This window comes from Palaemon carinicauda, unplaced genomic scaffold (assembly GCF_036898095.1).
Source record: "Palaemon carinicauda isolate YSFRI2023 unplaced genomic scaffold, ASM3689809v2 scaffold88, whole genome shotgun sequence".
NCBI classification, from domain to species: Eukaryota; Metazoa; Arthropoda; class Malacostraca; order Decapoda; family Palaemonidae; genus Palaemon; species Palaemon carinicauda.
The window spans coordinates 332,377-354,267 of record NW_027172181.1 but is presented as its reverse complement, the minus strand read 5'-3'; the positions used below and the strand labels follow the sequence as shown (position 1 = coordinate 354,267).

Sequence of the window (21,891 nt, the reverse complement as noted above, 5' to 3'; positions counted from 1 at the left end):
GAGGGGGACACTGCTGTCTGCTTCCTTGGAGGGGGACACTGCCGTCTACTGTCCCGAAGAGTACCTTTGAGTGTGCCTCTGCCCCTTCTTGTAGAGCGCCACTACCTGTACAGGAACTGTTGAGAGCCACTACCACCGGCTAGACTGATGCTTAGCACTGTCGTCTGCTGGCCTGGAGAGTGGAACTAAATGCTGCTGGGGAGAGAGGGGAACTGCCTCGGCTGTAGCTACTAGAGCCATTTCTGGCCTAATGGCTTTGGCCGGGTTACCCAAGAACTGCTTCCCTAGTCCACTGTCTGCAGTCTCTGGCGGACTAAACGGGTTAGTTGCCGTAACAGGCGAGGAAGCAAAGGGTCCACCTCAAACAGGAGACTCCCAGAAGCCTGGTACAGGTGGGAGTAATGGTGAGAACCATGGTACATTTCTTTGAGAAATCCTCAGTTCTTACCAGGATTTCCAAGGTCCATAACCAAACATCAAGCCACAAAGTAGCCTGTATGGGGAGAAGAGGAGTTGGACGAGGCACGTCTAAGATCTCAGAATAGCTCCTCTGCTGCAGACAGGAGGTGGGAGAAGCTTGGTGGTAGAGCCGGAACGTTGCGAGGAGGAGAGCTCAAAGCGCTGTAGGGTGATCGTAGCCCTGGCACCTTTCACGGCCTGAGTCCAAGGCAAGGATGCACTGGTCTCTGAGGGCTTCTGGGTGCAAAAGACACCGTGTCTTTGCTCTCTCAGTTGATAAACCCATTGAGAATCCTGATGAGAGTCAGAACCTGACAGAATGCATGGTACGACTCTTTCTGCTCTCCTTCCAGCATTGGACTTGGACTCTCAGCGAAGTCTCCTTTTTCCACCCCCGAGAGCTCTTCTCCAGGTGGGTCGCGCACATCCCTCGAGTGACAGGCTGCATCTGTAGACTTGGAGGTTCTTGAAGAGGACTTAGGAAGAGTCTTGGAGTCCTTCGATTTCTTTCGTGGAAGGAGGAAGGGCTCAAGCATCAAAAGCTGCATTGTCATGTCCCTCCTGACTTCCATCGGTGGTGAACTCTCCGTGCGAGGGGAAACTTCCTTCGAAGGTGGAAGAGAGGAAGCCCCTCCCTGGCATTACCCCCTCGGCAGAGGTGAGGTAGGACATTGTCCGGTGGAAGATGCACGAGCAGACCTTGATAGCCTAATAGGAGTCAGCTTTACCCTAGGGGAAGTAACCACATCTGAGACCTTCTTCTTCAGGGGAGAAGAAGCTCTGGTTCCTTACAGTAGGTCTGCTATAGCTGTAAAATGCTCTGAAGAGCTGGCAGACAGAGCAGGCTTGAAGGCTTGCACCACTGCTCTGACCATAGCCCTGAACCAGGGCTGCTAACTAACTGACGCACTGTCAGACAGATCCCCTGAAGGCCCTGAAGGGAAAGGGACCGACAGTTCCCTGAGAGGAGTCTCTGCTGTTGATGGATCCACCTTTGAGGAAGGCAGCTTCGGGATCCTGAACCCTTCTGTGGAGACCCCTCCTCCTTTCCTCGGCAGTCGCGCTGAAATGCGTTTGCAGGGAGGGGAATGATGCGATGGTGAGCCGTCTACTCGATGTTCCTTAAAACCTAGGAGCCTGTAGAACCTGCTCATGGCCATGGCGCAAGTGGGATAGTGAATGCTAGCGGACCGGAGAGCACACAGGAGAAGAATACCACGCAGTAAGACGCTGAGCAGGATGATGCTGGTGCGGTTTCTATAGAACACGCAGGCGCGCAGTACGACGCCACACAGGAGGATGCTGGCGCGCATTTTCCCGTAAATTCGTAGGAAAGTTCTGGCGCGCAGGTGAGCACTGGCAAGCTGGAGAGTGCCAGCGAGCCAAAGGGTGCAGGTGAGCTGAAGAGAGTTTTAGCACAGTCGACCACTGGCGGTTGGGAGTGGGGTGACGTACAAGAGAGCGCTTTTGTGCAAGAGGGCGTTGGCGAGCCTGATACCGAGGCTGCGCATGAGAGCACTGATATCCCAGGGAGCGCTGTTGCGCAGTGGACCACTGGCGCTTGGGAGTGGGGTGACGTACAAGAGAGCGCTGTTGGTTTGGAAAGCGTTGGTGAGTCTGATACCGAGGCTGCGCATGAAAGCACTGATGTCTCAGGGAGCGCTAACGAGCTTGAGCTGGAGAGTGGAGTTGCACTGGCGAGTGCTGGCGAGCTTGAGCTTGAGAGTGGAGTTGCACTGGCGAGTGCTGGCGAGCTGGCAAACAATACTCTTTGGAATGACAGGGCTGTGCTGGAGAGCGTTGGCAATCGGGAGATCGCTGGAGCATTGGAGGGGGCTGAGGATGAGAAGGAGAAGGCTAGCGGTCAAGGGAACGTCAATGTTCTGGAGAGCGCTGACTCAGTGGAGAGAAAGACGTTCTGGAAAGAGTTTTGAGTGCAGGCTGGCGCTGACGTGCTGTTGGAGAGCACAGGTGCACTGCAAGGAGCTGGCAAGCTGGAGAGAGTTGCGCTCCGCTACACTTAGGTAGAACATCCGAGGATGTACAGGAGATGGGAACAGTAACGAAAGGTCAGGATGTCGACTGGAATGTCGAACTGGAACAGGGATGTGCCCTTTGGAAGGGCGAACATCCACCAATGGCAATCGCGAACGATATGCAGAAGAGTCCAGGGCTGAAGTCTGAGGACTAGCTGCAGCGTCGTCAGGAGAAGGACCAGGAAAGGGCGAAAGTCGAGGGCCAGAAGACCACTGAAGTGGCAGCTCCTCTGTGGGTGACGGCTGTGAAGACAAGGCTGAAGAGCCTTTTCAATGATGGTGAAGGGAACCCTTTAAGTCAAAGCAGAGGGCGAGCTCTGTGACGTGGGATCAGCAAGCTGACCTTGAGCAGCAGTCCTCCGAAGAGAAGCCTCTATGAGAGAACTCACCCGACGGGAGAACCACTCATACGAGAGACAGACGACGGACTTAGTTTCCCCCTCGAAGGATGGACAGAACAGGGGATACGTAGTCGTCAGTAACAGCAGGAGAGTCTAGAGGGTCAGGGGCGTCGACAGCGGCCACAGATGACGCCTCTGACACCACAACATCGACAAGAATTAGAGGATCCAACTCAGAAGTCAACGACGGCTGCACACTCACATTGCGGACCTGGGAGCCGCAAGGACGACCATACCTGTAACACAGAACCCATAGACAAGGCCTTACACGGGGGGGGAGAGGTGGGGCCACTTCGCTAGGGGAAGCAACACCTTCTCTCAAGGACGAGGGTTGGCAAAAATTAAGTCTACATTACTGCTCGACGGTCTCTCAGAAGAACCCGAACGAGTAGGAGCTTCGGAGGAAGGTCGGTAGACAGAAGAAATCTTGAGTTATTTTTCCTTCATACAAAGGAACCTTCGAAAGAGAAATATCCCGCTTTGACTTCTTCTTTCGCCCTCGCCAAAATCTTTCCCACTGGGAGGCAGACCACTCCCGACGCTCATTGCACTTATTACCAAAATCACACCGTTGACCTCTGCAGGTGGGAGAAAGGGTGTGGCAGTTAGTGCCCATGGCTGACGTGAAGGTCCGGCAGGGTTGGCCTTCAAGTCCAGGGCAAGTATGCATGGTTGCACAAGTCAACACAAACACACACTATTAAAGAGAAAGCATAAACAAAAAGCACTAATGGCAGTTCAAAATATAACTTGGTGAGGATGAAAAACAACAACAACCGTTTACCATCGGAGCCAGAAGCAAAGTAAATTAAATCACCGGTGTGCGAGAGGGAGCAGTAGCGAGCTACCCCCATATGCCCGCAAACTAGCAGAATGGATAGTTAAACCTCACAAAATTTTAATGGCTCGTCATTTCAACTTCACTGAAAGTAATACCCCAATTGAATAGTGTAGGTTCGTATTCCAGTTACGGCACATACAAAGAATAATTCAAAGCTATCACTCAATGGCAAGTCAAAAAGGTAAGGGAGCAGGAGAGCAGCAATGTCCGTCCTCCGCCGAGCCAAAAGCAAAGTAGATGCTCAGCCCAGTGTGTGAGTGAACAGGGTAGCCGGCTACCCACAACCCTCCCACTAACTGGCCGTTTAGGTAATTATCCCTCACTAAAAGTCTTTAGGCTCATCTTCCAGCCTCGCCGAAAGTAATATCCCTATAAATAGCGAAGGTATAGTGACGGAACAAATATTCATTTAAAGTTACATAAAAAAAAATATTACTTTTAATCCTTCACTCTTCTATTTTTCATATGCAAACACCGACAACTAATTTGACCCGAAATTAAACCCAAATGATTGCACTTGGTACAGTTAACATTAGGGTGAGTTATGAGCACAAACAAATTGAATTTCCCAAAAACAAACCATAACAGCCTCTGTACCACAAATACAATCAATATACTGTAAACTTAATTAACAACATCAGATATTCAATTTAGTAAACACATTAATACTGAAACCTGTAGAATTGTTTAAATAAATTGGGTTATGGATTTTACCCAGAAGACCCAGCCATGAGACTTGGAATATTACTCAGCAAAATATCTCTCTCTCTCTCTCTCTCTCTCCAGAAAGACCAATGCAGATTGAAATGTTTGAGAAGAGCGATTGTGGAAATGAAAGAGAAACCAAATATTTAGATATTTTAATCAAGATTCTCCTCTCAAGGACAATCCAATGAAATTTATATAACCTAAACTAATAACTAAGACCATAAAATAAATTACATCAAGAAAATCACATAAATCTTAAAAAATAATGATACTTTTCTACCTTATTACTATACTTATAATCAAAGCCCCAAAATGAAGCTATCTCCATACCATAGTATTTAGTAAATAATTGCATGGCTTCATATTCCAATACAAATAGACTGGATTTTGATTCTTCCTTCCTGCTAACATTCATAACGTCACTACAGTACAAGAAGCAGGTAGAATCATCCAGTATTACTTTAAAAAAAAGAGACAATGTCACCAGCATTGTTTCAAAAGGCTTAATGCTGTATATTATTCTCTAAGCTTTATTTAGGCTGTGACCAAGCCAATCAACTACTGCCCCTGCAACTGAATCAGTAGATATTTACAAGTTCAAACTTGGTACAAATGTTTTTCTGTTGACGATGTTTCATTTCCTGGTTTTCATAATGCTCATTTCTTCAACATTGTTATCTATCTTGAAATAATATCATTTTTCTCTTATATGGTTTATTCTTTACATTTCTATTTCTTCACTACACCAGACTGTCAACTATTAGGTCCCTTGGGGTAGTGGCAATTTGCTTTTGTCCTTTGGCTTCTAATAGTAATAATTATGCTAATATGATAAATTTGGAAATAATTTGTATTTTTCCTAACTACTGTATACAAACCTGGAGCTTTTTACAGCAGAGATGAATTTTGGCAACAGCTGGAACTAGCTGTAAAACTTTTAGCTACTTAGCGAAGGGAGAGCAAGAGTTGGACCAACCACTCTGCTCACACCAGCCGTTGTAACTGAACGTCACTATGCAATTGTGGCAAATTCCTGGGGGAAGGTGATGGCGGGACCAGTATATGGTAAGAGCTCCAAAATTGTATACATAGGAAAATATAAAAATTATTTCCAAATTTGTCATTTGTTACGGCACTATATACAAACCCCTACGATCTTTACAGTGGAGACTCACCGTTAGGTGGATGCAATTCCAAAAAACTAACTGGCTAGTGCCTGACCTGAGGTGTTACTCTGTGGTTCGCATGAGCTGTTTGGAGGCATCATGTCACCTCGTTGACTCTGAGAGCTACCGGCATGGGCAATCGTGCGAAGGTATAAGAACTCTGACATCTATATTCTTTGTTGTTTTTTCTTCTTTATTCCAGATCACAATATTAGATTTTATAGCACCTCCTTCTATGATGATTCTTGAGGAAACCTTCAGAGCAAAAAGCTTTACCAAAGTCCTTGCACATGAATGGTTTTTCTTCCATGTGAGTTCTTAAATGTTTATCGAGTCTGTTTTAAATTATTTGTTTTACCACATTCATGACATTGGAATAGATCTCTCATGTGATATCTTATGTTTAGTGAGATATCTTTTCGAAGTAAAGAATTTGCTACAGACATCGCACTTGTATGGCTTCTCTCCCGTGTGAATTCTTAAATGCTCAGTGAGATTTTGTTTCCAAGTAAATGTTTTGCTACAGACATCGCACTTGTATGGCTTCTCTCCTGTGTGAATTCTTAAATGGCTGGTGAGATATGCTTTTGAAATAAATGTTTTGCTACAGACATTACATTTGTATAGCTTCTCTTCCATGTGAATTCTTAAATGTGTAGCGAGATGTGCTTTTGTATTAAATGTTTTGCTACAGACATTACATTTGTATGGCTTCTCTCCTGGATGATTTCTTAGATGTGCAGTGAGATGTGCTTCTCTAGTAAATGTTTTGCTACAGACATCGCACTTGTATTGCTTCTCTCTTGTGTGAACTCTTAAATGGCTGGTGAGATATGCTTTTAAAATAAATGTTTTGCTACAGACATCACAATTGTATGGCTTTTCTCCCGTGTGAATTCTTAAATGTATAGTGAGATATGATTTTGTATTAAATGTTTTGCTACAGACATTACATTTGTATGGCTTCTCTCCTGTGTGAATTCTTAAATGTCTAGTGAGATGTAATTTTCTATTAAATGTTTTGCTACAGACATTACATTTGTATGGCTTCTCTCCTGGATGATTTCTTAGATGTGCAGTGAGATGTGCTTCTCTAGTAAATGTTTTGCTACAGACATCGCACTTGTATTGCTTCTCTCTTGTGTGAACTCTTAAATGGCTGGTGAGATATGCTTTTAAAATAAATGTTTTGCTGCAGACATCGCAATTGAATGGCTTTTCTCCCGTGTGAATTCTTAAATGGTAAGTGAGATATGATTTTGTATTAAATGTTTTGCTACAGACATTACATTTGTATGGCTTCTCTCCTGTGTGAATTCTTAAATGTCTAGTGAGATGTAATTGTCTATTAAATTTTTTGCAACAGACATTGCATTTGTATGGCTTCTCTCCCGTGTGAATTCTTAAATGTAAAGTGAGAGGTGTTTTTGTAGTAAATGTTTTGCTACAGACATCACATTTGTATGGCCTCTCTCCCGTGTGAATTCTTAAATGTGTAGCGAGATTTGCTTTTGTATTAAATGCTTTGCTACAGACATCACATTTGTATGGCCTCTCTCCCATGTGATTTCTTAAATGCACTGTAAGATATCTTTTATTAGAAAATGTTTTCCCACAGTCACTGCATGTGCATCGCTTTCTACCTAGAGCATTGGAGTTAACATTACCATATATCCTTTTTTTTATCTGCTTCTCATTTATTTGATTCACCTCTTGATTCAAAACATCTTTCTGTAATAATTCTCTTCCACTGATTACACATGAAAGTCTTCCTTTTTCTTTACCTTCATCCTCTTTCAAAACTGTCCTTAAGCAAGTCTCTACATTTTCCTCCTCGTCGACGTCCCCTTTACAACTTACCGAACCGTTTTCACTCACTGATGCATCGTACTCATAGGAATTTTTCGAGTAGCTTTCGCTAGAATCGAATATTTCTGGCTCTACTTTGATTTCCATCTTTGGATGCAAGAAAAGAGCGCCATCATTAAAGAGAGCAACACTGCCAGATGTATCATTATTTTCTGGATCGACTGCAGGTGAAAATAGATCTTCAATTTCACTTTTCATTGAAAATTCAAAAGGTGGTTCAGAATTCATCATCCTCTCCCTATCACAAGATGACAAACCCTTTAATATTATTTTCAATAGATTTCAAAGAGAAAATTAAGACTAAACTTCCTATTCTCAGACATCATACTGTACAACAAAAACTTCCAACATGACCCTTCCTTTTCCAGTCTTACGTCTCTGGCATATACCTTCAGTAGCTTACAAGCTTTAACAGCAAGAGGTGGATGATTCACTCCTTTGGGATGAAAAGTCTGAAAGAAAAGGAAACTACAATCAGTTGGGGAAGAGGAAAACTCAATAAAATTAATGGAGTTTTCTAAAAATAAAATAAATTCATAAAGTACTGTAATTTGCATTTTTCCTAAACACACAAACCAAAGACATTGATCTGTGTTCTATCTGTTCTTGTTACACATTTCAGGCATCTAAAAATCTCATATCCTCTGTAGATTCTATAATCCACAGTATTTCCTGTGACATTATTGGTTTTATTCTTTAAATAGTTTTCCCCTTGCTCTTCAAAAGGACAAAGATGGTTCATCCATTGTCTTATTTCCTTTACTGTACTTCCTCTCCAGTCACCATCAAAATTGTCTTGCTAATACTGCTATGCACCTCTGAGCCTTCCTCCAGAATCATGAACAGCAAAAGGCTTTATAGTAATCTTGGACAGACAGGAACATTTACCACAAACTCTTCCATATTTCTCCCTCTGCCTTTGCTTTGGTTCTACTGTTATGGCAAAGTAACATTACTCACTTGGTAAGTTGTTTCTTTCTGGTTGCCTTTGTGTTGTCCAGTACCTTCTCAAGAACAACAGATACCCTCTATCCCTGTGAAGATGGACCAGGAATTCTGCTATTTTAGGCTCAGAGGGTCTGGAAGAAGAATGACCTTTCATCTGGCACCAGCGTTAAAAAAAACTGCCCATTTAACTTGATAAACTCGACATGTAGAGCATCACATGGCTCAAGCTAACTAGATGAAAAGCCTTTTTACCTTGGGAACCTCCTGACAGGCTCCAAGCATGAAGATCAAGCATGTGGTGCCCCTAATGAAGACAATGAAAGTGAGGCTGTTTGAGTAGATCTGGTCTCTCTAGCAATCTGACAGGAGGCTTCACTAGGACCACAAAGAGGTCTGGGAACCAGTCCTTCCGAGGTAAGAAGGAGCGATGAGGGCCAAGGAAAGACGACTGGTTTCCCTCGCCTAGTTAAGAGCAGCCCAAATCAGAGAGAGGGGGGAGGTGTTCACCTGAAGACTTCTTAAGCTTGTAAGTGGGCATCTGTCCTCATGTACTGGGGATACTTGAAAGAAGGGGAGACGACTTGGCAACAAAAGTTCATTCCTAGGAGATGGGATAAGAATTGAATACAAACTGGACAGAAAAATTATCTAAAAATAAGAAAAAAAAAAAAGCCACCCTCTCATTGAGCACTCCTATATCAATACAAAAACACAAGTACCTTTTTTTTAAGACACCCCCACACCCAAAAAATAAGATATAAAATATAAAAGGTTTATGATGCAAATTTCTTAGCAATTAACACCAAAAATGAGCCTTTTCAGTCAAAGTATTCAAACAAAGTTCCAAGTTTGTGACATAAAAAAGCTTCAAGCTTGTGAATTAAGAAAGTTCCAACCTTGTCACTTGAGAAAGCTTCAAGCTTAAAGGAGAACCACGCAACATTGTGGTTCATTATCTACAAAAGGAGTCAGCAGGGTTTGGACATTGACAACCCTTAACTTTGACTGCTGCTGAACTCTTTCTATGCCACTTTATGGTCACTTGTTTCTAGGGACGTGTATGTGAAACACTACCCATGGAAAATCTGTCAATATATATGAAGCAATTATATTATGATGGGAAAACGACTGACAGTGATAAAAATAATTATGAGATTGAAATAATACATGATAAAAGGTATCCAGCCTTTAGCCTATTTTCACTGAAGGGTCCACTTACGGTCTGTGAACTATACAGAATCAATAAACACTATGGTAATGAATGCTATGCAATCATTCTCTATGGTCCGGCTAGTGATAACTGGCAAGAAAAAGGTTGCTCAACTGTAAAACACAAAAGAAATAGGTCTCATTTTATAGTTCCACAGCAGGCAAAGACAAAGGGGAACACCCCTCTGTGGGCAAGGTGGCCGAAACTCCAGGATAGCAAAGAACAACACTCATCGGCAAACAGATCCACCTCAGACGAAGACAGTGTCACTCTCAGAAGCTCAATGAAGAAGCTCCAACAACACCTTGTTCAACAGGGGACCAGCCATACCCAGCGATGGCCACACCTGTAAAATATCACCACAGTTCTGTCCCTCGAACCCCAAAGTTGACCTGGTGTTAAATGGTCTATGCTTCTGCTTGAACATTCCTCGGGAGACTGATTGAGTAAGAGATTCGGGCAGAGATCAGGGGGTCAATTAAGAAGTCAGAGGTTTCTTTGACTTCGATGAGGACACCGAAAGCAAAGAATATCTCTTGAGACTTCTTGCACCTACATCTAAAGCTCTCCCACTGGGAGGCAGACCACTCCCAAAACCCAGGGCAGGTGTTGCCCTGATCACAACGCGGCCTACGCAAGCTGTATGTTGATACATTTAGAAGTGTGACCGTCCAGATAAAAGTTCTTTTGAGTCTTTTGTAATAAAAACTATTGTAACCCAGACTTTCCTAATACAACCTCGCCAATGTATGAGGACGCAACAGTATTAGCTCAATACTAGGTACACAAGGGAGCAGGGTTTACCTGCAGTGGTTTTAGTTTAGTGTATGCAGAAAACCAAGGATGCTGCTTTCCGCAAGAGAGGGGACGATGAAGAAAAGAATAAGATCCAGTCAAACCTTTTTATTCATGCAGAATTAAAACCGAGTAAACAGTGCCCTCAACTTTCTGCTACTAGTCCAATATGGAGCTTGAGGTATTATACCAGCTGTTGTGCAGCCACCACTGGGCCGATAGAAAACGTATCGAGCCTCCTGTGGGTCATATCCTGCAGGCAGTGGGCTGTGAAAGTGTTCTGACGTTTCCACACCCCAGCCAGAAGAACATGTTTCTGAGAAGTTCCTCTTGAATGCCAGGGACGTAGCTACGCCCCTGACACCATGAGCTCTGGGGTGACGTGAAGGAGGAGGGTCTAGATTCAGCCCATGGTCTATGACCTTGCAAATCCCTGCTGAGGTGTTCTTGGTGACCCTCCTCTTGATCCTTCCTGAGCTGGCGAAGAGTGCAGGCTCACGGGGACAGGCTGCGGCTGTTCTCTTAAGGTACAACCTCAAACTCCTCACTGGGCAGAGTAAGAGATGATCAGGGTCATCTGTTACAGAACGAAGACTCAAAATCCGGAAGGAGTCGAATCGAGGATCAGCTACTCCCGGGTTCTGAGTCTAAGCAACAAACTCAGGGACAAAGCTGAACGTTACCTCTCCCCCATCTCCTTGAATGGGCGATGTCGTATGAGAGACCATAAAGTTCACTAACTTGCTTGGCCGAAGCCAAAGGTAGCAGGAACACCGTCATCCAAGTTAGGTGGCGATAATGGTTTATAGAGAGGTCTCTTTAGAGACCTGAGAACTCAAACCACATTCCATAGGGGAGGTCTCACTTCAAACTGAGGACAGGTAAGTTCCTAACTTCGTATGAGTGAGGAAAGTTCTAGCGATGAAGAAATGTCCATTCCATTCAGTCCTAATGCGAGGCTTGAGGCTGAGTGATAGCCTTTTTCCGTCAAGACATGCTGTTAGAGAGCATACGTGCACTGCAGGGTGCTGGGGAGCTGGAGAGTGTTGGCGCGCAGCTGAACGCTTCGGAAGAGCATCAAGATGATGTGCAGGAGATATGAAGGATGACGGCAGGTTGGCAGAAACATCGAACTGGACCAATGATGTGCCCTTTGGAAGGGCGAACATCCAATAATAGGTATCGCAAACGATCCACAGAAGAGTCCACGGCCGAGGACTAGCGGCAGGATCGTCAGGATAATGACCAGGAACGGGCGAAGGTTGAGGGTCAGTAGACGACTAAAGCGGAGGCTCCTCTGCCGGGGGGGGGGAGGGGGGAAGGGGGGAGACGGCCGCAAATACAAGACTGAAGAGCTAAAGAGGTGCCTTTTCACTGATAGTCAAGGGCATCCTCTCAGGTGTAGCGGAGGGCGAGCTCTGAGACGTGGGATCAGTAAGCACACCTAGAGCAGCAGTCCTCCGAAAAGGAGTCTCTATGAGAGAACTCCTCCGAGGGGAAGAACCACTCAGAGGAGACAGACGATGGACTTAGTTTCCCCCTCCAAGGATGGACAGAACAGGGGAAACGTAGTCGTTAGCAACAGCCGGAGAGTCTGGAGGGACAGATGTGTCGGCAGCGGCCACAGAAGACGCCTCTGACACTAAAAGTCGACAGGAATTAGAGGATCCTCCTACGAAGTCTACGAAGTCAACGACGGCTGCACACTCGCAACGCGAAGGATAAGTTGTAGCAAGGTGTCCTTGGAGGGCAGACCTAGGAGCCCCAAGGATGATCACACCTGTAACAGAAGACATAGACAAGGCCTCACCCGGGGGGAGAAGTGGGGTCGCTTCGCTAGGGGAAACAACACCATCTCTCAAGGACGAAGGTTGGCCACAAATTGAAGGGTCTACGCTACTGCTCCACAGTCTCTCGGAAGAGGCCAAATGAGTAGGAGTCAGGAGGCAGAAAAAAAGGTCTTGTGTTTTTTTCCCTTCAAAGGAATCTTGAAAGGAGAATTGTCCCGCTTTGACTTCTTCCGCCGTCGCCCAAACCTTTCACACTTGTAGGCAGACCACTTGCCAACACACATTACACTTATTACCACAATCACACCGTTGACCTCTGCATGTGGGACAAAGGGTGTGGTGGTCGGTGTCCACGGCCGACATGAAGGTACCGCAGGGCCAGCCTTCAAGTCAAGAGCAGGTACACATGGTGGCAAAAGTCAACACAAACACATTCTATTAAAGAGAAAGAACAAGCAAACACCATTAATGGCAGTCCAAAATATAACTTGGTGAGGATAAAGAACGACAACGAGCCTAAACCAAAGTGACCTAAATCACCGATGTATGAGAGGGAGCGGTAGAAAGCAACCCTCCCCTATCCCAACTAACTAGCGGAATGGGTTGTTAACCCTTGCTAAAAGTCTTATGGCTCATTTTCCAGCCTCGCCGAAAGTAATATCCCTATAAATAGCGAAGGTTTGTATAAAGTGACGGAACAAACAAATATTTCTTAAAAGTTACATAAAATATATTGCCTTTCATCCTTCAGACTTCTGTTTTTCATATGCAAACAACGAAAACAAACTTGACCCGAAATTAAACCCAAATGATTGCACTTAGTACAGTTAACATTAGGGTGAGTTATGAGCCCAAACAAATAATATTTCTAAAAACTAACCATGACAGCCTCTGGACATGATTACTGCTCTGTACCGCAAATACAATGAATATACTGTAAACTTAATAACATCAGATATTCAGTTTTGTAAACTCACATTAATACTGAAACCTGTAGAATTTATTCTTAAATAAATTGGGTTATGGATTTTACCCACAAGACCCAGCCCTGGGACTTGGAATATTACTCAGCAAAATATCTTTAAATCTTAACTTCATTCTTGTGAAACCTGAATACAGTACTGTACTAAGAATGCTGTAAAATCATTTGATGAGAAACTCTCTCTCTCCAGAAAGACCAATGCAGATTGAAATGTTTGAGAAGAGCATTTGAGGAAATGAAAGAGAAACCAAATATTTAGATATTTTAATCAAGATTCTCCTCTCAAGGACAATCCAATGGAAAATTATAAAACCTAAACTAATCACTAAGACCATAAAAGAGATTACATCAAGAAAATCCCATAAATCTTAAAAATTATGATACATTTCTACCTTATTACTATTCTTATATCAAAACCCCCAAAACGAAGCTAACTCCATACCATAGTACTTCTAAAATGATATTTTCATTATAAAATAAATTTTTGAATATACTTACCCGGTGAATATATAAATTGCTGACGTCTCCGACGGTCGACAGATTCCAAAAACTCGCGAGCGATCGCCATGAAGGCTGCCGGGTGTGCCCACCAGCGACGACTATCGGCCAGATACCGCATATACTTCTCAACCAAACCAGTTCTTCTCAGTCCGTAGGGTCTCTATCGGGGAGGAAGGGAGGGCCTTTAATATTATATATTCACCGGGTAAGTATATTCAAAAATTTATTTTATAATGAAAATATAATTTTTAAATATTAAACTTAGCCGGTGAATATATAATAGCTGATTCACACCCATGGTGGTGGGTAGAGACCAGTATTAAAACAATAAAGGCGTATATGCTCAAGAGTTTTTGACAACTATTCAAAAAACAAACTTAAGTATAGGTACCTGGTAAGGAAGCTGACTCTGATAATTACTCTGCCTCATTAGTCCGCTATCCTCACGAAGCCCAGCGATCCTCTTAGGATGCTGAAAAACTCCCAGGAGCTGCTATATCCAGGATGAACACCCCTATAACAGGACCTCATCAATACCCTTAATCTGGGCGCTCTCAAGAAACAATATTTTGACCACCCGCCAAATCAAAAAGATTGCGAAAGACTTCTTAGTCTCCCGTACAACCCAAAATAAGATTAAAAATTTCAAGAGTAGATTAAAAGGATATTGGGATTAAGGGAATGTAGTGGTAGAGCCTTCACCCACTACTGCACTCGCTGCTACGAATGGTCCCAGTGTGTAGCAGTCCTCATAAAGAGTCTGGACATCTTTCAAGTAATATGAAGCGAATACCAACTTGCTTCTCCAAAAGGTCGCGTCCATAATATTTTTAATGGATCTATTTTGCTTAAACGCTACTGAAGTTGCTATCGCTCTAACTTCATGAGCCTTGACTTTAAGTAAATTACGATCCTTCTCACTTAAATGAGAGTGTGCCTCCCGAATCAAAAGTCTAATAAAATAAGACCACGCATTCTTAGACATGGGCAAAGAGGGCTTTTTAACGGAGCACCATAAAGCCTCTGAACAACCTCGTAGCGGTTTAGTTCTGGATAAATAAAATTTAAGAGCTCTAACGGGGCACAGCACTCTTTCAACTTCATTCCCCACAATCTCAGAAAGACTGGGGATTTCAAATGATTTAGGCCAAGGACGAGACGGAAGTTCATTCTTGGCCAAAAAACCAAGTTGAAGAGCACATACTGCTTTAATAGTGGAGAAGCCGATGTTCTTGCTAAAAGCATGTATCTCACTAACCCTTTAGCCGAAGCCAAGCTCACCAAAAAAAAGTGTCTTGAGGGTAAGATCCTTCAGGGAGGCTGAATTTAATGGTTCAAACCTGTCTGACATAAGGAACTGTAGGACCACGTCCAAGTTCCAAGCAGGAGTCGAAATATGACGCTCCTTGGAAGTCTCGAAAGACTTAAGCAGGTTTTGGAGATCTTTGTTATTAAAAAGATCCAAACCCCTATGCCTGAAAACAGAAGCTAACATGCTTCTGTGGCCTTTAATGGTGAATGCAGAGAAGGAGCGACCATTTCTCAGATAAAGCAGAAAATCCGCAATCTGCGCTACAGAGGCACTGGAAGAGGAAATAGAGGAGGACTTGCACCAGTCTCTAAATACCTCCCATTTCGACTGATAGATCCTGATGGTAGAGGATCTTCTAGCCCTCGCGATCGCTCTAGCTGCCTCCTTCGAAAAACCTCGAGCTCAAGAGAGTCTTTCGATAGTCTGAAGGCAGTTAGACGAAGCGTGGGGAGGCTTTGATGAAATCTCTTTACGTGAGGCTGTCGCAAGAGATCCATCCGCAACGGCAGACTTCTTGGAACGTCTACCAGCCATAGAAGTACCTCTGTGAACCACTCTCTCGCGGGCCAGAGGGGAGCAACCAACGTCAACCTGGTCCCTTCGTGAGAGGTGAACTTCTGCAGCACCTTGTTTAGGATCTTGAAAGGTGGAAAGGCATAAACGTCCAGGTGAGACCAGTCCAGCAGGAAAGCGTCTATGTGGGCTGCCTCTGGATCTGGAACTGGAAAGCAGTAAGTCGAGAGCCTCTTTGTCAGTGAAGTCGCAAAAAGATCTATGGTGGGTTGACCCCATGTCATCCATAGCTTCTCGCACACAGTCTTGTGCAACGTCCACTCCATGGAGATGACTTGTCCTCTTCTGCTGAGGCAGTCCGCCAAGACATTCATTTCTCCTTGCACAAATCTCGTCAAAAGAGAGATGTTACTTGCCTTAAATGGAGTTCCTTCTGATCCGTGGACCAAAGACCCGAGCATTCCAGACTGTCCAGTGGAGCTCCCTAACCCAAATCCGATGCATCTGAATACAACACATGGTTTGGGTTCTTGATCGCAAGAGAAAGACCTTATCGAAGTCTGATGTTGCTGTCCCACCAAGTCAGACATGTCTAGACTGAGTTGGAGATTGGGAAAGAGATACTCTCTAAGCCCTTCTCCTTGTTCCAATGGTTTAGGTGAAATCGGAGAGAGCAAAGGTTGAGTCTCCCCAGAGAGATAAACTACTCCAGCGATGAAAGAGTTCCCACGAGGCTCGTTCAAACACTTACAGAGCAACTGTTTTTCTCTTGCAAGTGACAGACTTTTAACAGAGCTTGTTCCATTCTTGTGGGAGACGAAAAGGCCCGAAAAATTCGACACTGTATCTCCATTCCCAAATAAAGAATAGTCTGGGATGGAGTACTGTAAGTTACGACTTCTCTACGTTCACTATCTTCGTTTTCCAAGTCAGGACCGCCTACAAAGAATAGGTAAAGGCCGCATATAAACAAAAACATAAAATTTATCTCGGTGTTTAGTATAAATGGAAAGCTAATCGAAGAGGCCTAATAAAGGCGGGTGAGATATAAAATATATAGAGGTAAATATATAAATATCAACAATAATTATAAAGTGATAAAATAATTACTAAAAGCCTTTAACACACTTCCGTACACTGAGGGAAGGGTCGGCCATCTTTTCTCGATGGAAAAACCAGAACGAGATTAAAAAAGCAAGGGCAAAAACTTTTCCTCTCCTTTCAAAAGCATTTCTTTTGAAGATAGTATTGAATAATCCAACACGGCGAAAGCAATAAAACCAAAACCAAGTACTTCACCAATCGGTAGAAAACTCGAGGTCAAGCGCGAGCGGAACCAGTGTTGTCTTTAACACCGACAGAGAAGAACTGGTTTGGTTGAGAAGTATATGCGGTATCTGGCCGATAGTCGGCGCTGGTGGGCACACCCGGCAGCCTTCATGGCGATCGCTCGCGAGTTTTTGGAATCTGTCGACCGTCGGAGACGTCAGCTATTTATATATTCACCGGCTAAGTTTAATATTTAAAATAACTGTATGGCTTCATATTCCAATAAAAGTAGACTAGCTTTTAATTCTTCCTCCCAAGTGACTTTTATAACTTCACTACACTACAAGAAGCATGTAGAATCATCCAGTATTACTTTCAAAAAGAGACAATGTCACCAGCATTCTTTCAAAAGGCTTAATGCTGTATATCATTCTCTAAGCTTTATTTAGGCTGTGACCAAGCCCATAAACTACTGCCCCTGCAACTGAATCAGCAGATATTTACAAGTTCAAACTTAGTACAAAGGCTTTTCTGTTGACGATGTCTCCTTTCCTAGTTTTTATAATGCTTATTTATTCAACATTGTTATCTATCTTAGAATAATTTCATTTTTCATTTCTCTTTACATTTCCATTTCTTTACTGCACCAGACTGTCAACTATTTGGTCCTTTGGGCTAGTAGCTTTTTGCTTTTGCCCCTTGGCTTCTAATAGTAATAATTAGGCTAAAATGAGAAACTTGAAAATATTTTGTATTTTCCCTAACTACACAACCCTGGAGCTCTTTACACAGGAGATGCCTTGTGGCAACAGCTGGAACTAGCTGTAAAACTTTTAGCAATGTGTAACTACCCTACGGTAGTTAGCGAAGGGAGAGTAAGAGTTGGACCAACCACCCTGCTCACACCAGCAGTTGTAACTGAACATCACCTTGCAATTGTGGCAGGACTTCCTGGGGGAAGGTGATGGCGGGATCAGTGTGTTAAGAGCTCCAGGATTGTACAAGGATACAACAAAAATACAAATTATTTCCAAATCTGTCATTTGTTACAGCGCTATATACAAACTCCTACGATCTTTACAGTGGGGACTCACCGTTAGGTGGGTGTAAGTTCGAAAAACTAACTGGCTAGTGCCTGACCTGAAGTACTACTCTACGCTTAGCCTGAGCGGTTTAGAGGCACCATGTCACCTTGTCGACTCTGAGAGCTAAAGGCCTGGGTAATTGTGCGAAGGCATAAGAACTTTCATCTGTAATCTCTGCTGTTTTTTCTCCTTTATACCAGATCACAATATCAGATTTTATAGCACCTCCTTCTATGATGATTCTTGAGGAAACCTTCAGAGCAAAATGCTTTACCACAGTCCGCGCACATGAATGGTTTTTCTTCCATGTGAGTTCTTAAATGTTTATCGAGTCTGTTTTACATTACATGTTTTGCCACATTCAAGACATTGGAATAGATCTCTCATGTGATTTCTTATGTTTAGTGAGATAGTATTCTGAAGTAAAGAATTGGGTACAGAAATTGCACTTGTATGGCCTCTCTCCTGTGTGAATTCTTAAATGTTTAGTGAGAGATTGTTGTGTAATAAATGTTTTGCTACAGACATCGCACTTGTATGGCTTCTCTCCCGTGTGAATTCTTACATGTCCAGTGAGATGGTGTTTCAAAGTAAATGTTTTGCTACAGACATCACACTTGTATGGCTTCTCTCCTGTGTGAACTCTAAAATGTACAGCAAGTCTGTACTTCTTAGAAAATGCTTTGCTACAGACATCGCAATTGTATGGCTTCTCTCCCGTGTGAATTCTTAAATGTTCAGTGAGACCTCCATTTACATTAAATGTTTTGCTACAGACATTACATTTGTATGGCTTCTCTCCCGTGTGATTTCTTACATGTACAGTGAGATGTGCTTTTGAAGTAAATGTTTTGCTACAGACATTGCATTTGTATGGATTCCCTTCCATGTGAATTCTTGAATGTGTAGTGAGATTATATTTTGAAGTAAATGTTATGCAACAGACATTACATTTGTATGGCTTCTCTTTCATGTGAATTCTTAAATGTGTAGTGAGATTATATTTTGAAGTAAATGTTTTGCTATAGACATTACATGTGTATGGTTTCTCTCCCGTGTGAATTCTTGAATGTTTTGTAAGACTATATCTATCACGAAAAGCTTTCCCACATTCACTGCATGTGCATCCCTTTCTGGCTAGAGCATTGGAGTTAACATTACCAAAGATCCTTTTTTTTATCTGTTTCTCATTTATTTGATTCACCTCTTGATTCAAAACATATTCCTGTAATAATTCTCTTCCACTGATTACACATGAAAGTCTTTCTTTTTCTTTTCCTTTATTTTCTTCCATAATTGTCCTTAAGTATGTGTCTACACTTTCTTCCTCGTCGACATCCCCTTTACAACTTAATGAACCGTTTTCACTCAATGATGCATCGTACTCGTAAGAATTTGTCAAGTTGCTTTCGCTAGAATCGAATATTTCTGGCTCTACTTTGACTTCCATTTTTGGATCCAAGAAAAGAGCGCCATCATTAAAGAGAGCAACACTGCCAGACGTATTATTATCTGGATCGACTGCAGGTGAAAATGGATCTTCAATTTCACTTTTCATTGAAAATTCAAAAGGTGGTTCAGAATTCATCATCCTCTCCCTATCACAAAATGAAACACCCCTTAATATTATTTTCAATAGACTTCAAAGAGGAAATTTAGACTAAACTTCCCATTCTCAGACATCATACTGTACAACAAAAACTTTCAACATGACCCTTTCTTTTCCAGCCTTACGTCTCTTGCATATACCTTCAGTAGCTTACAAACTTTAGCAGCAAGAGGTGGATGATTCCTTCCTTTGGGATGAAAAGTCTGAAATAATAGAAAACTATAATCAGCTGGAGAAGATTACAATGAAAATAGGACAAATTTAGAGGTAATTTGTATATTTCATAAAATACAAACCTTCAATTATTTAATGGGGATTATCTTTCAGAGAAGCTGGAAGATTAGCCATTAGGACTTTAATGCAACGTGGCAACCACCCACCCACTAGGTAGTGGGAGGGTCGAGGGGGTATCCGGGATAACCTGGTACACCAACTCACACATCAGTGATATGTCACCATTTTTCATTGCAGGAAGTTCTTACGGGGGACAAGTGATGGAGGGACAATTTGTATGATTAGCTAAAGATATGACAAATTCGTAGATAATTTGTATTTTACCTAACGATACAAACCTTGGCTATTTATCTACGGGTATTACTTTCTGCGATGCTGAAATAACGAGCCATTAATTTTTAACGAGGATTAACTACCCACACCGCTAGTTAGAGGGGGTAGGGGAGGGTAGCTTGCTACCCCCCCCCTCTCACACCCCTGTGCTTGAGCTCACTTTGCTTGGAGGTAGGACTTCAAGGGGGATAGCGCTGGCGGGCAAGTTTGGTTAAATAGCTAAGGTTTGTATAGTTAGGAAAAATACAAATTATCCACAAATCTGTCATTTGTTCCGTAACTGGAATACAAACCACACTATTTAATAGAGGTGACTCACCCATTAGGAAGGGTGGACATCCCAGCCAATCTGGCTTTTGGCTTTACCCAGGGGCTCCTTATCTGAGTGTATCAGTACTCAAAAAATAAGGAGTCCCTGCACCTCTCTAAAACCATGCTATGCAAGGTCCGTGGCCTACGCAAGCTGTGTGTTGAGGTATGTAGATTTGAGACTGTCCTGGTATAGTTATTCTAAGTTCTTTAGAAGGAAAAACTGTGCAACTAGGACTTTCCCAATACCACCTCGTCAGGGTATGGAGACGTAACAGTATTAATATAAAAGATTTTAAGTAATTTTTATTTTTCCTAACATACTTACCGAGAACTACTTTCTTAGGAGGTACCTGTAACCTCCTCTCTACCGACCAGAGTTTTGTGTAGTGTACCCCCCCCACCCCGTTTTCTAAGGAGGCCTACCCCCGGCATTAAGGAATGTGCCCCGAGGGTAGGCTTATCGTAGGTCGATGTCCGCCCGGGTCAACAGCTTCAGTAAGTTCTATTGGATTAGCACAATGATTGCAAGGGAAGAGAGGCACTCGGGGAAGGAAGGGAGGGCCATTACCCGAAAGTAGTTCTCGGTAAGTATGTTAGGAAAAATAAAAATTACTTAAAATTTTTGATTTATTCCAACACGAATACTTACCTCGAACTACTTTCTTAGGAGACTTACACTTTAGGAGGCGGGAGTGCTATTCTGACCCCCTGACCCGGTAAGCGGAGGCCAAGAGGCCCAGGGATAACGGTACCTACTAGAAAACGGATGCGAGGGTAACTACACAAAGAGTTCACGTTAGTGTCTAAGTACTCACCCTTTGAAAAAACTTCTTCTGATGTTGCTTCCAGTAGCGTAGTCGTGAAGAATGTGTTATCCAATGGTATAAGTTGGTACTCCCCGATGAGGCTAGGAAGCAACTGGGTAGGATGGAAGGAAAACGCACCTGTGTCTCCCGGTTGCTAGCCGTGATTGAGCCTGGGGCTTTTACCGTTACACCGCTTGGAGTGCGGAGATGACTGTTCCAATGGAGAACCCGTCCAAGGACTTCCTCGAGTAGTCCTTGAGGTAATGGGCAGTAAAGGTTGACTGGTTCGACCAAGTACCTGCTCGCAGGATCTGACCTACTGCCATGTTTTTCTCAAAGGCTAAGGAGGTGCTCAGGCCTCTGATGTCATGAGGTCTGGGGGTGCCTAGCACTGCTATGCCTTCTTCCTTGTAGGCTCTGGCAATAACTTGTCTCAACCAGAAGGAATGAATGAATGAATGAATGATTTAAAGTTTTCAGGCATCCTGACATCTAAGGTCATTGACGCCGGTAACATTTAATTTATGTATACAAAAATAAAAAATGAAATAAAATAAAAAATTAAAAGAGTATTCAATTGAAATCATAAAAATTGAATGTCATAAAAGTTAAATATTTTTCAGAAGACCTGCTTCTGAAAGAAATCTAAAAATGCCACTTGCATGGTAGGACACATCATTTCCAAGAATCATGGCAAGGATGAACCTGCCAC

At 43.1% G+C, this 21,891-nt stretch overlaps 2 protein-coding genes across 2 annotated transcripts in view; both read right to left on the bottom strand.

Annotated features, from left to right (window-relative positions):
* Positions 1-5,974: 5,974 nt before the first annotated feature.
* On the bottom strand, positions 5,975-18,193 carry LOC137637608 (zinc finger protein 98-like). Its single transcript, XM_068369756.1, has 5 exons — positions 18,160-18,193; positions 7,884-7,997; positions 7,396-7,641; positions 6,985-7,254; positions 5,975-6,447 (listed from the first exon to the last, which is right to left on the bottom strand). Exons 1-5 carry the CDS (start codon positions 18,191-18,193, stop codon positions 5,975-5,977), a joined length of 1,137 nt encoding a protein of 378 aa, XP_068225857.1.
* LOC137637607 (zinc finger protein 721-like) overlaps positions 17,044-21,891 on the bottom strand; it is a 313,366-nt gene continuing 308,518 nt past the window's right edge. The window contains 1 exon segment of the mRNA XM_068369755.1: positions 17,044-19,525. Within this exon segment, the coding sequence (XP_068225856.1) occupies positions 18,247-19,525 (1,279 nt within the window). The 3' untranslated portion in view covers positions 17,044-18,246.